General features: G+C 38.2%; 3 protein-coding genes across 10 annotated transcripts in view; 1 reads left to right on the top strand and 2 right to left on the bottom strand.

Annotated features, from left to right (window-relative positions):
• LOC123508009 (trafficking protein particle complex subunit 13-like) overlaps window positions 1–2778 on the bottom strand; it is a 28878-nt gene extending 26100 nt beyond the window's left edge. For 2 of the 4 annotated variants that reach the window (XM_045261363.1, XM_045261361.1), the window contains exon 1: window positions 2529–2778. The gene's annotated coding sequence lies outside the window, so the exon portion shown is untranslated. The remainder of the gene's footprint in view (window positions 1–2528) is intronic. The other 2 variants (XM_045261364.1, XM_045261362.1) reach the window with 2 other exon arrangements.
• A 2468-nt stretch (window positions 2779–5246) lies between these two features.
• Window positions 5247–21485, top strand: part of LOC123508008 (acyl-coenzyme A thioesterase 9, mitochondrial-like) — a 37529-nt gene continuing 21290 nt past the window's right edge. Inside the window, exons 1-3 of one of the 4 annotated variants that reach the window (XM_045261359.1) lie at window positions 5247–5351; window positions 20376–20509; window positions 20735–20856. In XM_045261359.1, coding sequence (XP_045117294.1) covers window positions 20392–20509; window positions 20735–20856 — 240 coding nt within the window. In that variant the 5' untranslated portion in view covers window positions 5247–5351; window positions 20376–20391. Of the gene's footprint in view, window positions 5352–19644; window positions 19944–20375; window positions 20510–20734; window positions 20857–21485 lie in introns of those variants that run through there. The other 3 variants (XM_045261360.1, XM_045261358.1, XM_045261356.1) reach the window with 3 other exon arrangements.
• LOC123508007 (ATP-binding cassette sub-family F member 2-like) lies at window positions 8209–19185 on the bottom strand. Of its 2 annotated transcripts, none has more exons than XM_045261355.1 (11): window positions 19058–19185; window positions 17748–17859; window positions 17432–17537; window positions 16221–16398; window positions 15718–15935; window positions 13404–13708; window positions 12965–13126; window positions 12455–12619; window positions 11996–12298; window positions 10150–10398; window positions 8209–9707 (listed from the first exon to the last, which is right to left on the bottom strand). In XM_045261355.1, exons 2-11 carry the CDS (start codon window positions 17844–17846, stop codon window positions 9579–9581), a joined length of 1914 nt encoding a protein of 637 aa, XP_045117290.1. In that variant the 5' UTR covers window positions 17847–17859; window positions 19058–19185; the 3' UTR covers window positions 8209–9578. The 2 variants fall into 2 exon arrangements, with proteins under 2 accessions (XP_045117290.1, XP_045117289.1); XM_045261354.1 differs by having other exon boundaries at window positions 19054–19140.

Raw genomic sequence — 21485 nt, 5'->3', positions numbered from 1 at the left:
ATATATATATATATATATATATATATATATATATATATATATATATATATATATATATATATATATATATATATATATATATATATATATATATATATATATATATACATATATATATATATATATATATATATATATATATATATATATATATATATATATATATATATATATATATATATATATATATATATATATATATATATATATATATATATATATATATATATATATATATATATATATATATATATATATATATATATATATATATATATATATATATATATATATATATATATATATATATATATATATATATATATATATATATATATATATATATATATATATATATATATATATATATATATATATATATATATATATATATATATATATATATATATATATATATATATATATATATATATATATATATATATATATATATATATATATATATATATATATATATATATATATATATATATATATATATATATATATATATATATATATATATATATATATATATATATATATATATATATATATATATATATATATATATATATATATATATATATATATATATATATATATATATATATATATATGATTGGCTGTCAGAAAAGCGGAGCAAAAAAGTTGAAAGCGTTTCAGTCAATATATTTATAAGGTGTCTTGGAATAATAGAGGACATCATTATAAGGCAGCACCTATATGTACTGTACGTCCATATCAGTATTTACAATATGTTCGTTTATTTGTTTGATCCACATTTCTCAACGCGTTTACTTACCAGCAGAGTTGGTTACCATATGATGGAACACTTCCTTCTTCATAGGATATAGTGTGGAGGTAAACAATACAATATATTTATTATTCGTTTCACATGTTTGCAAATCATCTTACCTACAGTATATACTTTGAGAAACATGCAATTATATTTCCAAGACCAATAGCTTTGCATTTTGAGCGGATACACTCAGCACCAAGATTCCTTTCTTATCGCAGCTGAAGACGCCGCCCCATACCGTGCTAGGCGGTCGTAAGTGATATGTAGTACACTTACGGCCGTCTAGCACGGCCAGGGATGGGTCACAAGTGTTGGCTGGTCACAGCTGGCTCATGATAACAGATTTAGATTGATGCACCGGCTGAAAATAAAACACCTGTAAGCTAAGCCTTCCTTCATATCGTACAGTGCTTTGTGCGACTCCTGTATTCCTCCTGTAGGAATATATATACATTATACTAAAAACTCGTGTCAGTATAGACGAATAGCACATTTTCATACAATATTAGCCAAGTTCTACAGCTGCAGTACACTAAATGCTGCTCATCACGATATATTTAACGTAATTGCAGTTACTGAGTTGGCTCTGAAATGGATATCCATGTGTATCGATCCACTCAGAGCTGAATCGCGCCAGGTGTTCTTCACTGGTGCCCCTTTATGTGTAACTCTCACGAACCTGTGCGAAACTTGGCAGAGTTAGATCTGGAGCGCGGCGTATATCCTATTTCACTTATGTTCTCAAAGCAATTTGATGAGAAATTTGTATCACACAACTAAGACGGATCAACTAAACCGACTCTTATCGCCAATCAGTTTGAGAAATTTTCCAATTGGATTTGACTTATCTTAAAATAAATAACAGACCATGAAGTCTGTTGTAATTTTCTTTTTCACGCACGTACTTGTATGCATCACGTAACAAAGAAATGCCACAGAAACCACTTATAAGGAATTCTGTTGTAGCTGCAGTGAGCTTCTTAATTTGAAGACTCGAGTTGGCGAACTTGATATTTTCTTTTCACTAACACTGATATTTTCACCAGCCTTGATGTAAACTTTAATTCTGCTCTGTGACCTTTAGAATAAAAGTGACATACGTTAGCAACCATTCTTAAAGTTACTTAGCCATCACTACAGTAGATAGCACGTCAGCGTGGGTAATTGTAGTTTTCACTATTCATTTCCGATTGTCTGATTATGAATACACCAAGCCATCACTACTATCACATGTCCATCCTGCTGGGGAATGCAGCACGCACGCCTTGTATCGCGCAGGTAAGGGCGTCAGGCAGTCACGGTTTGTCAGGCTTCCTCATTTTCATACCTATTGTGGAAGCACTCTCACACCATCTCAAAAACAAGAAATGGTTACACATGGCACAAAGTGAACTATTCATTAATATTTAGGAAATCTTAAAAGTCGCATGATTCGAAAGAAAATCTGAAAATTGAGAAAAGAACACTAAAATTGTGGCTAACTAAACTAAAACTTGATAACTTGACTGGTACTATGGGATCTTTAAATACTGCAATATATTACAAAGGTGAAAAGGGATCTTTATACACTCAGTCACTCACTCTCCAGCGTAATGCAAACTCGTTTTCACTTCAAAGAAAAACAAACAAAAAATGTAAATAAATTAAGGTTTCCTTAAAACATAGTTACATTTTCTTCCCTCACTTTAGCAAAACTCTAATTACACTTCTTTAATTAACCCCTTACCTGCACGCAGCCTGCATCCTGCTGGCACGACCTGTAGCAGTCAAATACGGTAGGAAAATCATGTCAAGTAGTTGGCAGTAGTACGTGTGCAGTCATGCTTCACTCACGTCAGACTCATCTCCTTTCCTGCCTTGGCCTTCCTTCTTAGTCCAGGGTGCGGTGGCGACTAGCGACCAACACCACAGCCCAGCACTGCCACTGTGTGACGAGTAGGTCGGCTTCCAACACGTACCGCGGCGGAAAAGGGAGTGAGCACAGGGAGCGGGCGGGGATGGTCTTGTCTTCTCTCGTCTCGCGTGGCGATCAGTTGCCAGCGGTGGGTTACTCGGTGTTTCCGCAATGCTTACAAGTGCCTCATACGTTACTCATTCGTTCACCCAGCGGTCACTGAATGATATAATGCTTTGTTACTTATGTCTACCAGGGAACGAAAGAAGTAAATATATGTGGATGAAACAAATGTACAATAACAAAGCTGACGTGAGTGGCGTCGGCAACCCAACGACCTGTACCAGACTTGACGCAACGTGTGATATCACCCCTCCCCCCCTTCACTACACGTATGTGTCAGGATGCCAGGATGCCGTTACCTGTTATGGTGACAGTGGCACTCCTTATGGTGTGGAGCTAGTGAAGTGTCCATCCTGTAGGAGCGTAGGTTTCTTCAAGTACTACTTAATTCGTATACTAAACTGTTGTTGACGAGATGAATAATTATTTAAATTATGACTTATTATTGTACCATAACCATATCAGTGTTCTCTAATCCATAGAATGCTAATAGAAAGATATATGACATCGATTGAAATAAGGAAACAACATATAAATTACGTCAAACCAAATCTAATTATGAATATATATATATATATATATATATATATATATATATATATATATATATATATATATATATATATAATCTTGATAAGATCAGCTGCAACAGTTTTACTAATCTGCGTGTCTGCCAAATGATGGTTGTCACTATGCAGCGCTTACTATTCCTGCTGCCTTCCTGTCTAACAAATATGTAAATCAAGAAATGTGTATTAACAACCATAGAATAACCATAAAACAACACAAGGTCACTAAAATAATCCCTTCATCATGAGACCTACAATCCTATCCCAAAAAGACCGTGTAGTCACGTGTACGGTTAATAAGCACACGCCATGCACCGCCTTCCCTCAGCACAGTACGTAGTTCGTCAATCCATGCCTGAATCCACACTATAATCCACCAGCACGCGTTGATCTACATAACTTCCTCCAACGAGCATTCGTCACAAAAGGCAAGGTGGAATGCTGTCTAGTGTCTACCGTGTGTGTGTGTGTGTGTGTGTGTGTGTTTATTCATTATTATATGTATGGAATATGTATAACACGCACATATCTACACTACAGCGGGAAAAAATGCGACTTGATTCAAGGTTGACTGTACAGACCACCCTTTGTGTATCAGTAACACACACACACACACACACACACACACACACACACACATCGCAGTTTAAATCCCTCAGCTACTGGGAGAAAAGGTACTGTACGTACGTACATACCAGTACTAGACCGGATGATATTTGATATACACACCCAATAAGAAAACGTTTCACCCCACAATTATAATTTTCCCCTCTCCGTTCCACGAAGACAAGACAAGAGTACTATCAGTTAAAAACGTGCATTATATAAAAATACAATAGCGTACCCTGTTTGACTGGTGCCTACCACGCCTGCAGAAGATAAAAACGTTTACGTGTGTCCAATTTTAGAGCTGCCACAACGTACGTACAGGGAAAATGTGAAAGGCCCGGAGTGACTGAGAAACCTAAATAAATAGATCGCATGCCTGTACATCTATGCATTGCTTCTTTTTGTTTCCTTCTGTCATGAATCAAATTAATTGCTGCGTTGTCAAGGTAATCAGTGTTGTCTGTCATGCATTGCGTTCCTTCACACACTCAATTCATATTCATCTCAGTCATTGCAGAGAGAGAGAGAGAGAGAGAGAGAGAGAGAGAGAGAGAGAGAGAGAGAGAGAGAGAGTTTATGATCAATACTGCTCATAACGCTATACATAAATAAGCAAACGTTACCTTTTTTCATCTATTATTACTATTATTATTATTATTATTATTATTAGTAGTAGTAGTAGTAGTAGTAGTAGTAGTGGTAGTAGCAGTAATAATAATAGTAGTAGTAGTAGTAGTAGTAGTAGTAGTAGTAGTAGTAGTAGTAGTAGTAGCAGCAGCAGCAGCAGCAGTAGTTCAGATTTTATGTTATGACCCTTGTACGTATTACATGATTCAAACAAGTGTATGCATGCGTGCGTGTGTGTGCATGTAGATAATATTATATTCTGGGAACATTTGTCACTCTAATCAGCTGCTCATTCAATTCTTTCGCTTCGCTGATAAGAATACTGTAGATAGAGTATAGGCTATCAGAGGTGTGTGAAGTCTATATGGAGTGAAAGGATGATGAGAGTTACGAGTAGGTTGTGAATTTGTGAGTGAGCTGTGGGTGGGCTGTGTGCACGGATGGTGTGAGTGGGCAGAGTGTGGGCTGAGAGTGGAATGCGAGTGTATAACAGGGTGGTGTGGGTGTGCTGAGTGACCTGTAAGTGGGAATTGTGGGTTAAGCGGGTAAACATTGTGACGAGGTGTGTGTGTGTGTGTGTGTGTGTGTTTAAGATAGACATTCTCAAGTTTTCCTAGTTGCGTGGACCGTGACAGTGCTAGGTGGCGTGATGCGCAAATCTCGTGTCCGCGCGGAGGGGATTTGCGGCTCTTATTTACAAAAGGCAGAAGTAGGAGGGCGTTGGTAGGTGAGTCAAGATGGTTGTTGTGGTGTTAACGAAGTGGAAGGAGTATTATGAAGAGAACAGCAGTGCCATTAATTTTGTTTGAACACACACACACACACACACACACAGAGAGAGAGAGAGAGAGAGAGAGAGAGAGAGAGAGAGAGAGAGAGTAACTTCTCTTGGAAAGTAGGAAAATTACAAAGAATAAAGTATTATAACATCAAGTACTCGTTACATACTCGCCTTTCTCTCTCTCTCTCTCTCTCTCTCTCTCTCTCTCTCTCTCTTTTCCCCCTATCACCCCTCCCTCCCTATTCCTCGGTCGTCCTCTTTAGGTGTGGGAAATTCCAGTTGTGTCACACCCCACACCCCTTCCTCACCCCACTGCCCCCAAGCTTCCCTCCACACGATCTGAGGAGCAGGAGATGGACTAGGCCCACACTAGGGAATTCTACTCACAGAACATACTTTGAATATTTTGCTTAGTGTTCTTCTCTATCTTATTTATTTATTTCTATTTATCATTTATTTATTTTTTTTTTTTTGCGTCAGATTCACAATATATATTCAATAGCAGTAGGTTGATTGAGATGTTAATGGCAATGCTACACGGATCTGTTGCTATTGTTTGAGGCAAGCAATGTCTGGATTTTGAAGTGTTTCCTTTTTCTGACTTGTTGAGAGAGAGAGAGAGAGAGAGAGAGAGAGAGAGAGAGAGAGAGAGAGAGAGATTATAGAACATTCCTGGGACAACGATAAATGGCTTTCTTTCCTTATTTCTGAAATTCATACAGAGAGAGAGAGAGAGAGAGAGAGAGAGAGAGAGAGAGAGAGAGAGAAAAAAAATTGTAAAACACCGTTGAGACATAGATAATTGTTTTATTTCCTTACTTCTGAAATCCAACAAAGCAGCACGTACATTACGCCATCACCATCACCGTGCACCGCCGTCGCGCGCCGCCCGCCTTGGCTCCCCGTCGCGACCCGCCCCCCAGACTGACTCATTCCCGCTGACTCATCCGCTTAAGAATCCTACCGCCGCGAGGGTTGGGGAGTCACCTATCGTATACCAGAAATATCTTGGCTAATTCATATTTTTTTTATCTTCGGTTACTCAGCCATCATTATTACGTGCTTATGAAAAGTCGTAGGTCGTTATTCATAAAATGAGGGATCAAAGGTTACTCTGAAACGTTTATTATGCGCTGCACCCTAGCTTCTTCCAAGAGGCTTTACTTGAACGTATTAAGGGATATCAATGATGATTTTTTTTTTATTATTGTAGTGACAGTTTAGCAATATTTATATATTATTAAGAGAACAAACACTCAACCACCAGGGTCGTTATCTCTGTGGCCTCTGGAAATGGTCGTGACTCCTGGTGAGAAAACAAAAAGTAACAGAGTACGATTCTCTAATTTCTTGTGTTCCGTGATCGTGGAAGAGGTGATGGGATTATCAAGTTTGTGCTTGATGGTATGTTATGAATTGCCGGTTTTTTCCCCTGAGAGCTGTGCTTGAGTTTGTTTATGAGACATAATAGAGAACAAACGGTGCAAAGCATATATATATATATATATATATATATATATATATATATATATATATATATATATATATATATATATATATGTTTGTAGTATTTCTAGCCTTGATTACAGTTCGTCGTCGCGATAACTACAATTTGGTTACATCTAACACGATCGCTGTAGTATTTTGCTCATCCTCATTTTATCGTTAATCCAGCTCAGTCACGTTTTTTTTTTTTTTTTATGCAGTACACTTGTAGATAATGAACGCACTGACCTTTTATGGGGTTATTACAACAGCTTAACAACCAATTCGAATAATATCGATCTGCTTATGTCCCATTCCTCTTCCCTTTCGCTATTCCACGTTGAATGATTCTGCTAACGTGACCACATTATTTTTCTTTTTGACTGTGAGCGTATGGTAGGTAGGTAATTGCCAAACATAAGGGATCCATGTACTACCTTTGAACAAAGAAAGTGTATTATTAGATTCCCCTTGTGCAATACGCCAATCTAGGCTTGTCTATAAATACTTTACTCCTACGGCAGCACCAACCAGAGGCAAGCAAGACTCAACGATGGACACCTACTACAAGCGCAATCACCGATGGAAAGCAAACACCTATAGGCCGCCACCATGGCAATAAAGGCCCATGCCAATCCTTCCGGATTGGCGAATCAAGACAGACATACAGGCAGCACCAAACATTTCTTGTAGGAGTCACACTGCCGTACTGCGCCTCACCTCGCCTCGCCACGTGCCTTGACGTCCTCCATCTTGGGACCGCGGAGTCCTCACTCATATTCCCCTCAGCAAAGGTGTAGTGGTCTTGTAGACTGCACATTTAAAGGTTGTTCTTGTCCCTCTATGACTCTCCAACAAGTAAGACTGTTTTACATAGTTCACTAAGTAACGCTCAAGGGCAGAGCCCAGCATGCACACAACGAGGGGTTTCATTTCAAGAACAGATCAAAGCTTAAGCCTTTTATTATTTGGTACACCCTTCCCTAATTACTTACCACTATTTGTTCTGTAATTATCCCCAATCTTTAAACTGGGTAGAAATTGCATTTTTTTTTTCTCTCTCTCTCTCTCCTCTCCTTTCTTGTACTAGATGCTTATAAAGACTTCATGCATTACTCCTGGTGCTGTTACTTGTTTCCTATAGCAGTGAAAAGGTGAAGTAATCGTATAGTTACAGCAGAGATTTGCTTGACCATTCCTGGATGATAAGCATAATAAATGACTTAGAAGAGACAACGAAGCAAGTAATGGTCTGCTTGTCCTTGGCATGTCCTGACTATAGTGATCACTGAAGACTTGGGTAAATCTATAGTCAAAATTCTACTTAAGATTTTATTGTATTTTTTTCTTTTTAACATTATCAGTATCCATATTATATGAAGAGCACAGATGCACATCCTATGGATGTTAATAGATTCTCACAGTAACACTGTGTTAAAGCCAAATACTTTACAGAACAACAGCACTACATAGTGTGCAATCCATAATGTACATAATATGCTGTTAGGAATTTATATTGTCATCAGAAACGAGTGTAAGCAGGCAGCCTTGACACATTTTTCATCTCAACTTCATTCTGCAAGGCCTCAGGATAATAGAAACAGAAAAACAGTAAAGATGTCTGGGGGATGTGATCCATTCCAGACAACAATCTTTTGAATGTTGAAACAATAATGGACCATGGACCATGTAATGTATATCCAAGTTAGTTTTATATCAAACATTTAAATATTCTATGTATATTTCAATATTCATACTTTTAGTATGTCACTTTGGTATCAAGCATGCAAACTGTATATGTATATATATATTTGCACCAAAAAGAGACCGAGAGCTAAATTTCAATGTTCAAAGTAATCCAGAGCTAAAGAGAATAAAGACCACATTACAAGCCATGATGCCAAGAAGAGAGCACATTGTCTCTTCTACAAAAAGCATCTCAAAATGAAGACTGAAGAAAAATAATTTGTGCTAAACTTTGTTAATTTTTTTAGCTTTTAAAGCACACATGAGCCACATAACAGAAACCTTGTAGACTACATATCAAACTTTAGCCACAGCATTGGGCTGTTGCCAAACTTCAACAATTTATCATACCTGGAGCAAATTTGAGCCAGATGCAAGATTCAAGAATCAAACAATACACCACAAGTGACTGTTAGCCTTCTATGAACTATCCATGAGGTGAAATCATTGTGGTTGTAAAGTTTTGGTAAAATTTGACATACTGAAGGATGCTGAGTATGGAGGTACAAGTGCAAGTAGTACAAAACCAACATTATATAAATATATATTCCCTGATATGAAAACATAGGTTTATGTTGCATCATGTCACAAGGCTCTAAGAGAACAAACACATAAAAGCAGGCCTACACATGTTTCATCAGGATATGGATGGAAATATTCATACAGAAACTAATAAAGGGAAAAGAAGAAGAAATATTGTTGGCATATATCTGCAGTCTGTTAAAAGGAGTAATGGAGTGTCTAGAGGACTGATATTCATAAATCACAGACTGATAAAACGAATGTTAAATGTTAACTCAAGGATAAAAAATTAACATACTGGAATTATAACAATACACATTTTCCGTGCATATGATGATAAAATATTTTTATTATTTCAAAAACTTTAGCATGAAAATGCTAAAAAATCAATCTATTTCTGGCATTTGGAAAAATATTCACCTAAAACATTTTCTTTCGTTTCTCATTATCCTTCATTACCTTCTTCTTGAGCATTTCCTTGTAGGAAAGGATATCTCCCTCCCACTTGGTGACTGTTTGGTTCTCGCAGATCCAAATCTCCTCAGCAACCTGCACATCAAAGGAAATGTCAAATGTTAACATAAATTTTGATAAGCAGTGCTGTGATCCTTCATCATTTCAAAAAACTGAAAATTAGTGTCAAGAGTTTTCATATCTCAGGATTAACACTTTAACCCCTTCAGTACCATGCCGCATTCTCATATTCATTCTGCTTACAATTTCGTGATTTTATACAGCTTCAGAAACTCATGTGGGGATTAAAATAGTGAAGACTTGAATCTTTAATCTTCTGACCTCCATAGACCTTTCCCAATGTGAATGAAATTGTCAAATCATATCTTAAAATCATGGTAAAAATGCATCTAAGTACTGAAGGGGTTAATAAGCTGTCAAAAAAATCTACCAGGTTTTTTTTAATGCATTTATTTCTCATACTAGGCTACAGTTTTCCCAATAACACATGCAAATCTCCAACATAATTTGTACTAACCTGAGAAATTAGCCTGAAATCGTGGGAAACAAGCACAAGGCCTCCCTGGAAGTCGTTCACAGCCTCAGCCAGGGCATCAATAGTGTCCATGTCAAGATGATTGGTAGGTTCGTCCAGCAGCAGGAGGTGAGGCGCTTGATGGGCCAGCCAGGCAAACACCACACGACACCTCTGTCCATCACTCAGCTGGCGAATGGGGGACACCTGTTGCTTGCCCGTCAAGCCGTACCTACCTATGATCTTCCGCACCTGGAAGAAAAGAAATGCATCATGTGATATTAAGTCAAGTCTTCATCTACTGTGTCCAAATATGAGATGAACTGTAAAATAAATCTCTAGCAACAAGGCTAATCCACTGAGCATTATTTTGCATATGATTTGACAAAGGAAACTAATCTAACAAAATATAATGAAAGAAAATGGTCAATTATCTTATCTGTTATAGAGCTTTTGAGAGAAGCTTCTTTTATACTTTCAAAGTTTCACTGCTGCACTGCTTTAAGTGGTTTATCAACGTACAAGCTTCAGATCTCTCTTCAAACAAGGTAATTGAGAAGTGATGTCATGTCAAGACTCATTGATATATAAAAAAAAAAAAAAAAAAAAAAAAAAAAATATATATATATATATATATATATATATATATATATATATATATATATATATATATATATATACACACACACACACACACACACACACACACACACATATATATATATATATATATATATATATATATATATATATATATATATATATATATATACACACACACACACACACACACACACACACACACACATATATATATATATATATATATATATATATATATATATATATATATATATATATATATATACACAGTCAACCCTCGGCTATCGCGACTTCAGCTATCGCGTTTTGTTGCTATCACGCGCCCAGCCATGACGTCATGAGGTATCTGAGCGCTAATTGGCCAAAACCGATACCAGAATTTTGGCCGATTCCGATACCGATACCACCTAATTGGGCAAATACCGATACTACTATCGATACCGATACTACTAATTATAGTGATTACTGCACTGGACACCAGGATGAGTTAGTGGACGGCGATCGTTATCAGATGGGAGGTTTTGTTTTGGGGGATGCTGTAAGTCCTTCTAAGAACGTTTGTGAAATAGGAGCAATTCTAGTAGCTTTTTGAAGCCATATGCAAAGGTAAATTACTCAGTAATCAATATCTTATATCGAATATATCACTAAGTAGTAAATTCCTTTTAGGTATCGTAAGTATCGGCATAAAATAAGCCGATACCGATACCGATGCATCGGTACATCTCTAGTAAATACAATGAGCTGATGTAATTTTTTTTTGTTATAACCTTGACATGTTTTAATTGGTACCAATGGATTATACAGTAATTTAAAAAGAAGTAAAAATGAGGGATATTAGGAGTAAAATTTGTGGTTGCGGTACCAATAACGATTTTCACCATTAGTTGTTCAATTCGGCTATCGCGTTTTCGGCTATAGCGCGGCTATTTCGGCCCCAATTGGGCGCGATAGCGAGGGTTGTGTGTATATATATATATATATATATATATATATATATATATATATATATATATATATATATATATATATATATATATATATATATATATATATATATATATATATATATATATATATGGGCTAGCTGCAATCACATGTGAGAAGGCCTAGACAAGACATCACACACTCAAACAAACATCATTAACATTCTTGGTCACATTGGCTCCTTGGCCCCTGTGGGAGAGGGTCAGTCTCAAGACCCACTGCACTACACCCCTAATTAATTCCATAAAATAGGTGTTACCTCATCTCGCTCCTTAAGCTCTGGGAACTGCTTCATCATGTAATCTAAGGGCGAGACATCCAAATCCAGAAGCTCGTGCAGGTGCTGGTGGTAGCGAGCAATCCTGAGGTGGGTGTTCTTGCGGATCATGCCAGTGGTAGGGTTCAGTTCCCCATAGAGTAACTTGAGTAGTGTTGATTTCCCAGCGCCATTAGGGCCCACCAGAGCCAGCCTGGTGTCCAGATCAATGCCAAACTCCAGATCATTGTAGATGAAAGGTGTGTTGTCGCTGTAGCGGAAACTGACATTCTGCACCATGATGACCTGAAATGGATATATTGTTCAAAATAAACAAACACCTATGATGCTTTATATACTATAGTTATGGTTACTTAAATGTAACTATGACAACTTGATAGAGTGAACAGTAACAGAATTTGAGCAATGCACGAAACCTGGCATAACAAAGTTTGTGCTTACTGGTGGAGGAATCGTTCCACAATCTGGGAAGAAGAAGGTGAGACACCTGTCTCTAGAGACCTTCTCTGTGAGTCCTCCAGCAACCATCTTTGCAAGGGTCTTCTCTTTGGACTGGGCTTGTCGGGCAAGCTTGGCTGAGCCGTGACCAAACCGAGCTATGTAGTTCTGAAAGAGATGGTGTACTAATGAATGATTGCCTATAGTTTAATGTATACTATGTTGCAAGATATACAGAACCAAATACAGCACCCTAGGTGAAAATGTCAATTAAGAGAGAGAGAGAGAGAGAGAGAGAGAGAGAGAGAGAGAGAGAGAGAGAGAGAGAGAGAGAGAGAGAGAGAGAGAGAGAGAGAGAGAGAGAGAGAGAGAGAGAGAGAATAAAAGAGAAACAACAGTGTATGGACAGAGGCAACTGGAGACTTTACAGAGAGCTCCATGTATCTGAGAAGCTTGGATAAAATTTGACAGAAGTTGAAAACAAAACAGTTTAAACAGGACACTGAGGTGTACCTTCATGTGAGCAATCTGGTCCTGCTCCCATTGATACTGCTTCATCTGGTTCTCCAGCAACTCAAGGCGAGTCCTCACAAAGGCATCGTAATTACCACCATAGTACTTCAGTTTCTTCTTGTCCATGTGGATCACATTGGAGCACACACCATTGAGGAAGTCCTGAGAGGATGCGGGGATAATGAATCAGGAAATTAGTAAAACAAATAACTGGAAAGCTCCTTGGATATGCTGCAAGTACCTATGAGAAAAGGGTAGTGAATTTATCAGCATAATATGAAAAAAGAGAGAGAGAGAGAGAGAGAGAGAGAGAGAGAGAGAGAGAGAGAGAGAGAGAGAGAGAGAGAGAGAGAGAGAGAGAGAGAGAAAAAAAAAAAATCAGAACTTAGTTACACTAGTACTAAAGTTAAACCCATGTTCATTTGTCTATCAGCCTTACCTGGGAGTGGGAGATAATGACCAGGATGCGCTTGTACTTGGCCAGCTCCCCTTCCAGCCACACACAGGCGTCCAGATCCAGGTGGTTGGTGGGTTCATCCAGCAGCAACAGGTGAGGCTTGACATACAGAGCACGGGCCAGGGCAATTCTCATTCTCCAACCACCAGAGAAATCCTTGCACTTCTTCTCCATCATAATGTGGGTGAAGCCAAGACCATGCAGGATGAAGGCAGCCTTGGCCTCAGCCTGATCAGCTCCAAGGTCTTCCAGCCGGTCATATATGTCCATCAGCTGCTCTTGTGTTTCTGAAAATAATAAAAATTTGAAATCCATTTAACCTAAAGAAGACAGCCCTCATACGTGTGTGTGTATTTATGAATAACATGGAAAAGAAAACTTATACAGTGGTTGTAAAAAAAAACAACTGTTGAACTGTAAAATCAGTGCACTTGCACTAATGGATTAAAGCCACAGGAGGTGTCAAAGACCGGTGAAATGTCACACCTATTAATTTGCAACCCCTGAAGAAGATTGAGTATTTTCAAATAAGTCACAGTAACTATCAAAGTGTGGGAGAGAAACCTCTCCAGTGCATTTGCTCCTTGGTATGAACCTGTCATTACATTCACATTTAATTCTTACATTGTAATGTGTCCAGGCAAGCTTAAAATGAAGAAAAGAGTGTTGTGATTGCATTTGTTCAAGACTGGAAGAAGATAGAAATACTAGAAGCAGCTGCCAAACAAGTGGTGGATGCTGCACCAGCACTTGGGGGGGGGGGTTGAGAGAGAGAGAGAGAATTGTGTATTGAAAGAACATATCAGGCGTTTTCAGTAGCGTCACCGCAAGACCAAACATGTTTGACTTCACGCTGAACAGGACAGTGCTGAGGACACCGTCGGTGGTGCCAGACGACCGTGTCACTGTGATCTCAATCCCTGGGAGAAGTTATCGTACACATCAGTCGCCTGAGCTAGCGCTGTGATCAAGATGTAAACACAGCAGCATAGTGGAAGAGTTTGGAGATTCATTCCTTGATGGGGAGTATTATAGGTCACCAGTGTTTCATCATTTGTATATGCCGAGGGCCGAGCAGCACAATACTCATCAATAACAACAGGTCTTCAGTCCTGGAAGTGGTTTGATCTACGCGGGCTTGTTTTGAAGGTGTTCCATTGTAGATGTATGGCTGCGGTTTTCTGACGCCTATATAATTGAATTACGTCAATAATTAGCAGATAATCTATTTTTACCATCATTCATTACTTTATGATATAAGGATTTGCAAAAATATTATAATTTTTCACCTAATAATAGAAAAGCAACTCCATTATTTTATCGAAGTCACGACTAGAAGTATACTCGTAGAATCGGACAACACCCACAAGAAGGACGGATAGATGCGACATGTCACCAGCTACCACCAGCTCCTTAATTTATTTCACGCCGTATTTTTTATATCGGTTTTCTCCAGTATGCCGCACAATATGTAAATGTAAATCTACATCTACAGTACCCACTTCTAAGGCCTAACATACGTCTAACTATTCAGTATTATTTTAAATGTAACTCCTCCTTGATCTCATTCCATGAGGTTGATGGGGTTGCTCCACGCTGATTGGCTAAAAAGCGTTTGCCAAACGAGAGCAAACGCTTTGGAAAGGCGTTTGCGAAAACTTCCTCCGTTTGACTCCGTTTGCTCTCAGCCGCGCCGCTACTAAAAACGCCTATGCTTTACAAAAACTGAGTTGTTGCTTCCTCCTTCTCTCAGTCAGATGGTTGTAAGCTGAAAGATTTGTAACATTTGTTCCCAGTGCTACTGATGCCTTCACCATCTGTGATAGCTGCTTCTCATCTTACTTTCTTCCTTCCTGTCTCACAATTACTAAGCCCCAATCGAACAAACAGCATCACAACAATCTTTCCTTCATTGATAAGCTTTTAACATAGAGAATGAAATATAACCATTGAAATGTGAAGCTTGCACCAGGGAGGGGGGATATGGGCATTGGAGTACCAAGAGTTTTCTCCCCTAACTATGTTTGACAATCACTGACTAAAGAAAAGATCAGGGCATGTGAGGTGACATACATGATAATGCACCACTTTTTGATACCTCCAAAGGCAGCTAATTGAGAATCAAAGTTTTAGTTTGTGGATGTGGTTTGATGTTTACAGTTTTATGCTTCTTTTAGTGGTCAATGTAAAAAAAAAAAAAAAAAAAAAAGAAAAAAAAAAATAAATAAATAAATAAAAATAAACAAATAAAACAAAACATAAAATAATACAAAGCAGAACACAAGTAGAGGTTTACCATCATCTTCGCTGGAAGCCAACTCTTCAGCCAGAGCCTCGAGGCGAATCCTCTCTTCATCCACCTCCATGACACACTGAAGAGCTGTCTTGTCTGAGGCTGGCATCTCCCGCACTAGGTGGAAAATATCTATGTGCTTTTGGATGGGAACTTCCCTGTTGGCTAAGGTTGCTAAGAGTGTAGATTTTCCACATCCATTAGAACCAATTAAGCCGTACCTGAAAACAATAAGGATCTTTATAACAGTACTGAAATACATATTCATCTTGTATTTTGTCTCTGACTACAATGTTATTTTTGTCAACTATGATTTCAATCTAATTTTGTGCATATTACTTCAACAATAGCAATGGATTATTTAGATATCGTGACTGGATGAATGTAACTAATGGTCTAGTTTATACAGACAAACCAAAATTTGTACCATGAAAATATCTAATACATTTACAATAATCTCGCTCATTTGAATTGTCTTCCTGGGGACAAAACGCATGTAAAGTTACCGTCTCCCGCAGTTCAACTCCAGCTTGGTGTCTTGCAGCATCTCTGATCCATGGAAAGTGATGGAGAAGTTGTCAATCTTAATGTCCCGAGCACGTGGGTGAATGCCCAAGACACCAGTGCAGGAGCGTGCCTCACTGGCAATGCGCATGTCCTCCTCAAGCTTGCGGCAAAGGAGTTCTGTAAACCCAAGTTACTGTCAACTTTCTTGAATTCTTTTTGTCATAAATTTCTAATGTTTCAACAATTCTTTGACCATGTAAGGAAAGGTAGCTTAAAGAATTTTAAGGAGAACTTAAAAAATGTTATTTTGGCATGACTTCACAAACTTTAATCACATATTAACATTTCATTAACCTGTAAGAGGTCAACCACGTACATGTACGTGGAGTCTTTGCTTACTATCTGTGGTCAATCACGTACAAGTACGTTCACCCCTTTCTCACTTTCTACGCATTTGAAATTCCCTCCAGCTTCAGTATTTATGTTCTTTGAAGTGTCTAGCATATATCAGCACAGTTTCCCGCCATTCTGACATGGGTTAGTCTTGTGTCTCTTGACACGACCAAGAAAACAGCGACACTCGATATTACTGTCATGAGTGTGACGTAGCTCTATGCATTGAGCCTTGTTTTGAAGAATATCACACCATGCTGCAATACTAAAAAGCCTAGATACTGAAAGAAAAAATAACAAACAATATTTTGTGGTAAACTGCTCCAATTTGGCAAAGAATTTTTTACATTATATTTACAGTATTTACAAATATTTTTTTTTTAATTTCATAAAACACGGGTTAATTTATGAATATGTAACCATTAGACACATCTTGTATATAAAAAAAAAAAAAAAAAAAAAAAAAAAACTCGCTCCAAAGTTGTACTTCTGGCAGCATCATTGTGTGAGCTAAATTTAAAGCTCCAGCGGGACATTCAAAAATGATGATTTCGAAATTTAACTCTTATTTTTTTTTCTATGCCCATTTTGAGTTATATGGAATAAAAAAAATAATGGAACTTTTGGTGACCTGGACAAGTATTGGGGAGGTAAATCAATGATGACCTCTAACGGGTTAAAGATGTATCAGAAATCCCCTCCAAAAATGTGCATTATAGTCACTGGTGGAGAGAGAGAGAGAGAGAGAGAGAGAGAGAGAGAGAGAGAGAGAGAGAGAGAGAGAGAGAGAGAGAGAGAGAGAGAGAGAGAGACTGACCTTCCGCACTGAGCTTCTCGACACCGTTGGCAGTGCCATTTTGCAGTGGGGTGGTTTCACGGGAGTTGTTCTTGGTGTTGTTGGCAGTTCCCTTGTCTTTTGGTTGCTGGAAAGATTACAGGTGTATGCAAGTCATTACTGTTAATCTATGGAATGCATAGGAACACATGGTTATTTGCTTCTGCATGGTTTTGATAAATAATTAATAATCAATAAATATGAGATGTTTCTTCCCTTCCTCTAATATCAGAAAGTATTATAATAAGCAGCAGGAAACAACAATTTTCCATGACAGAGAAGAATGTGAATGTCTCACCTCTTTCTCTTCTTTATTTTCTACTTTCTTGCCGCTCTGCTTAGCCTTGGCTGCCTCTTTCTTCTTCTGTTCTCTCTTCTTTTTGGCGTCAGAAGGCATCTTGATCTGAAATCTATAAAAACATCAGTAAGAGTATCCTTAAGAGTATCAAAGGCAATACTTAAATATTTAGTGAAATGTTACCAACTAACTGGTAATGTGATTATTAAAATATCAATACAAGAAATATGTATACATGGTGCAAAGAACTAGATGTTTAAGATCATGAACTTATCATAACTAGGTTGGCATTTGGTGAGAGAGAGAGAGAGAGAGAGAGAGAGAGAGAGAGAGAGAGAGAGAGAGAGAGAGAGAGAGAGAGAGAGAGAGAGAGAGAGAGAGAGAGAGAGATTAAAGTACACTACTAACTCCCATCCACAACCACCACATGCTAACTACAAAATCATCTTGCATTTATGTGCCTCAACAAAGCTAACACCTGGTGGCTGTTGGCACTAATGATGGTCTCTTATTTGCATACACATCTACCTGTACTCTCACATTCACCATTCACACAGGTAAAGTACTTCCCCAACATAGATACAAACTAATGATCTCGCCAGGTGTTAAAAGGAAAAAAAAAAAAAAAAAACCTAGTATTCTAATGCAGGTGTCACAGAAAATGGAAAACAATAACCTTAAATATTTCTGAATTCACGTCTAACTTTCATAATAGACCAAAATCAGTTTAGAGACGGTCTAGAGCCATAGAGAGTAGGGCCAGGGCCAGGCCGGGGTCACTCATTACGTCATGGCAGTCCAGCATCAGCGACCACGTTGACCTTGTTGTAACAATACTAAATAACACTAAAATATGCCTTTGTAGCTACTTTACACCACTAATTCCATCCTTCACTTTTGATAATTGAGCGTACACGTGCTTGAATCAATAAAAAGACATCCAGTGTTCCAGATTTTCCATCAAATAATTTCTGTACAACAAAGGCATGACGCAACCATCCCGCCGCCTCCTGGACATCCAATTCTTTTCATTTAGGCAAACATCCCGCACGTGCTAGGCTCAAACCACAGTAACTCTTCCTGAGCCAACACACTGCCACCATCGATCCCGGTAAATGATGCAGTGAACGCTAAATAAGGAAGTGACACCCGCATTTTGATGGCAGACTCCCGTGCCCTACTTTCCTTCCTCCTCACAGCAAATATCTCGATAACCACTCAACCTTCACCAATGTCCTCTCGTCAATACACGCACACATATCTCGCTCTTAAATACTGAATTATGGAGTGAAAGAAAACTCAGTACTTGCTTGGTAATAAGACAAACAGGCAGAGCTAGTGTCCACACGTGCAATAATCACCCCGGGACCACCACTTCCACCTTCCGCCGCCAGATGGCCCTCCTATGGAACTCCAATAAAAAGAAATATATACTAAAAATTGATATATTATCCAGGAATATATGTGAAATAAGATAGTTCTATGTTTCCACTCACGTTATAGGTGGAACTGGAAGGAAACATTGGTTGAAACCGGCAATTGGTTCTTCCATCATTCTCTGGAAATGCATTAAAAAGAAATATAGGTATCTGGAAAATTTATTTAGTACTACCTACGTAGGTAGGTATATCAGTACAATAAGAGAAATTCTTTGCATTCCAATCAAACGTAGTGTTGAAAAGAAATTATCACTAACTTTCAAAATAATGATTGCTCTCATTCCACTAACTCTGGAAATTAAATGGAAATGAATATAGCCTATACAAATAAAACTCATGTCTGATACTCATATTTCAGTCATATATTATAACCAGGAGAAAATAGGGAACTAGCGAGAACATGCGCAATGTCTGAGGGAAAATGTTTTATCATTACGGCCACTGAAATGTCTTCGTCTAGAATGTAATATGAGTGTTAGTATAATCGGAAGACTTTATCAGATATGTATTGGATTATGACCGCATGAATGGTGATAAGGAAGGAGGGAGAGGGTTCGAGAGGCACTCTTGGTAGTGCCCACCCCCCCAATCAGCTGGCGTCTGGTAGTGTTGAGCGCCACACCTCCACGGCTCCACCACCAGTCCACCACCACTACTGTGGCGCTCAGTGCCAGGCCGCTACCTCACCTCGCCCTCACCTTTCTGCACACAAAATGAGTCTCAAATCGCTGTCACGCGTGCTTCCCCAGTCATATAAGTAGGCATTAGTCTTGTACATAAAATACCAAATCTAGATCATGTCTACCCTTTGTTGAAAATAACTAAAAGGGTCTACCTAGCCACACTTTGCCTGAATGAGGTTGCTGGAGGCTGTATAGTTATATGTGATATTTTATTTCACGTTTAACAAGTGTAAACGTTATTTCACTTAGTAGCAAGTCTTCAAAGCAGCAACTGTCATCATGATTCTCATTATCCTCACCAAGTAATGATACAAGTTTCCAATAAAAAAAAAAAAGTCAGTTTATAAGCTCAGAACTTACTAATAGACATCGTATATTCAGAATCAGAGGTTTTAACTTATATTAAATTTAGTTAAGGAAAACTTTCCCTTACAGATCATAGGTACTACAGTACTTTAGAGTGGCAGTGTCTATTCCTTAAAACTCATAACAATTTTTTCTTGTAGATGTGGATCTAAGCTTATGAAGAAAATTGTCAGTGGAGGCTGTTTGCCCAACCCCTCAGCAGCAGCAGCACCAGGAACACGGTTTCTGCATGTGCCGGGAGCCAATGACACACCCACACAGACAATCAGGGATGGTAAATATTTTCAAGTTACTTATAGAATGAGCATTATTAGTAGGCCTTTGTCAGTGTGGTTTTATACCTCTAAAAATCTCCTTTTGAATTAATTAAAACTTTTTCATTTTCTCAAAATTAGTCAGTAGGTAAGCCAGTAACTGCCTTAAGTCCTGATGGAGGTCAGTCATACAGTAACAATGCAATGATGATGGAACTTTGTAATTCTCTAAAATCTTGCCTCAGTAATAAGCAACCTGACCAGCAAGGTTGGTGCGGCTCGTAGCTTCACAGAGACTATAGACCGCAGTCATCTACTTAAGCTACTGCCACGCTCCCAGGATGAACTGCCACCACGGACCATGAAGGTGTGTGGTGTCTGTTATCCGTGTTTTCATGTTTATACTGTCATAATTTTCAATGGATCATTGTAGTTATAAGTAACAAACATAAGGCATTTTATCCTTCATTCAGCAGTCTACTTAGTGTGACAAAAACTTTTTTTTATACTATGTGGGCTTTTCATGGGAATTTATGGGCAAAAGGGGATACTTTTTAGGGTACCTCTTATCTCAAAGCCCACCTGCTAGGAAACCGTTGCCCCGAGTGAGGAAGTCCAACCTACACTCTACCACTGTAGAGTATAGTACAGTAAGTCCTCATTATACGGTACATATGCGTTCCTGAAAACCTTACCACAAATTGAAATTACTGTATACCGAACCCATTATAACATGTAATAATAGGGGATGTGTTAAGTGCTGCACAAAAGAAATAAACAAAATGTTTTTATTTACCTTTCACTCGCCACGTATTTTATCAGATGATGTCCCTTCTGAGGCTAAGGGACAGTAGGGATTTCAGCCCTTACTCATCTTCCACTGAGTGGGCAGACAAGGCTCTGCTCTGCAGATCCATTACATTCTCCCCAGCTTTTTTTATAACCTCACGATTCTTAAACACCGTCCAGACTGTCGTCTGGGTTAGGTCCAAGTTT

The sequence above is a fragment of the Portunus trituberculatus genome, chromosome 24 (assembly GCF_017591435.1).
Source record: "Portunus trituberculatus isolate SZX2019 chromosome 24, ASM1759143v1, whole genome shotgun sequence".
Lineage (NCBI taxonomy): Eukaryota > Metazoa > Arthropoda > Malacostraca > Decapoda > Portunidae > Portunus > Portunus trituberculatus.
Note: the sequence above shows the minus strand (reverse complement) of the source record. Positions and strands in the feature narration are given on the sequence as shown.

Coding starts and splice junctions, on each gene's coding strand:
- LOC123508007 (XM_045261355.1), bottom strand. CDS start 17,846: ATGCCTTCTGACGCCAAAAAGAAGAGAGAACAGAAGAAGAAAGAGGCA. Junction 13,709..15,717: donor GGCTTCCAGCGAAGATGATG/GTAAACCTCTAC, acceptor TATTATTTTCAG/AAACACAAGAGCAGCTGATG. Junction 12,620..12,964: donor ACCAGATTGCTCACATGAAG/GTACACCTCAGT, acceptor CATCTCTTTCAG/AACTACATAGCTCGGTTTGG.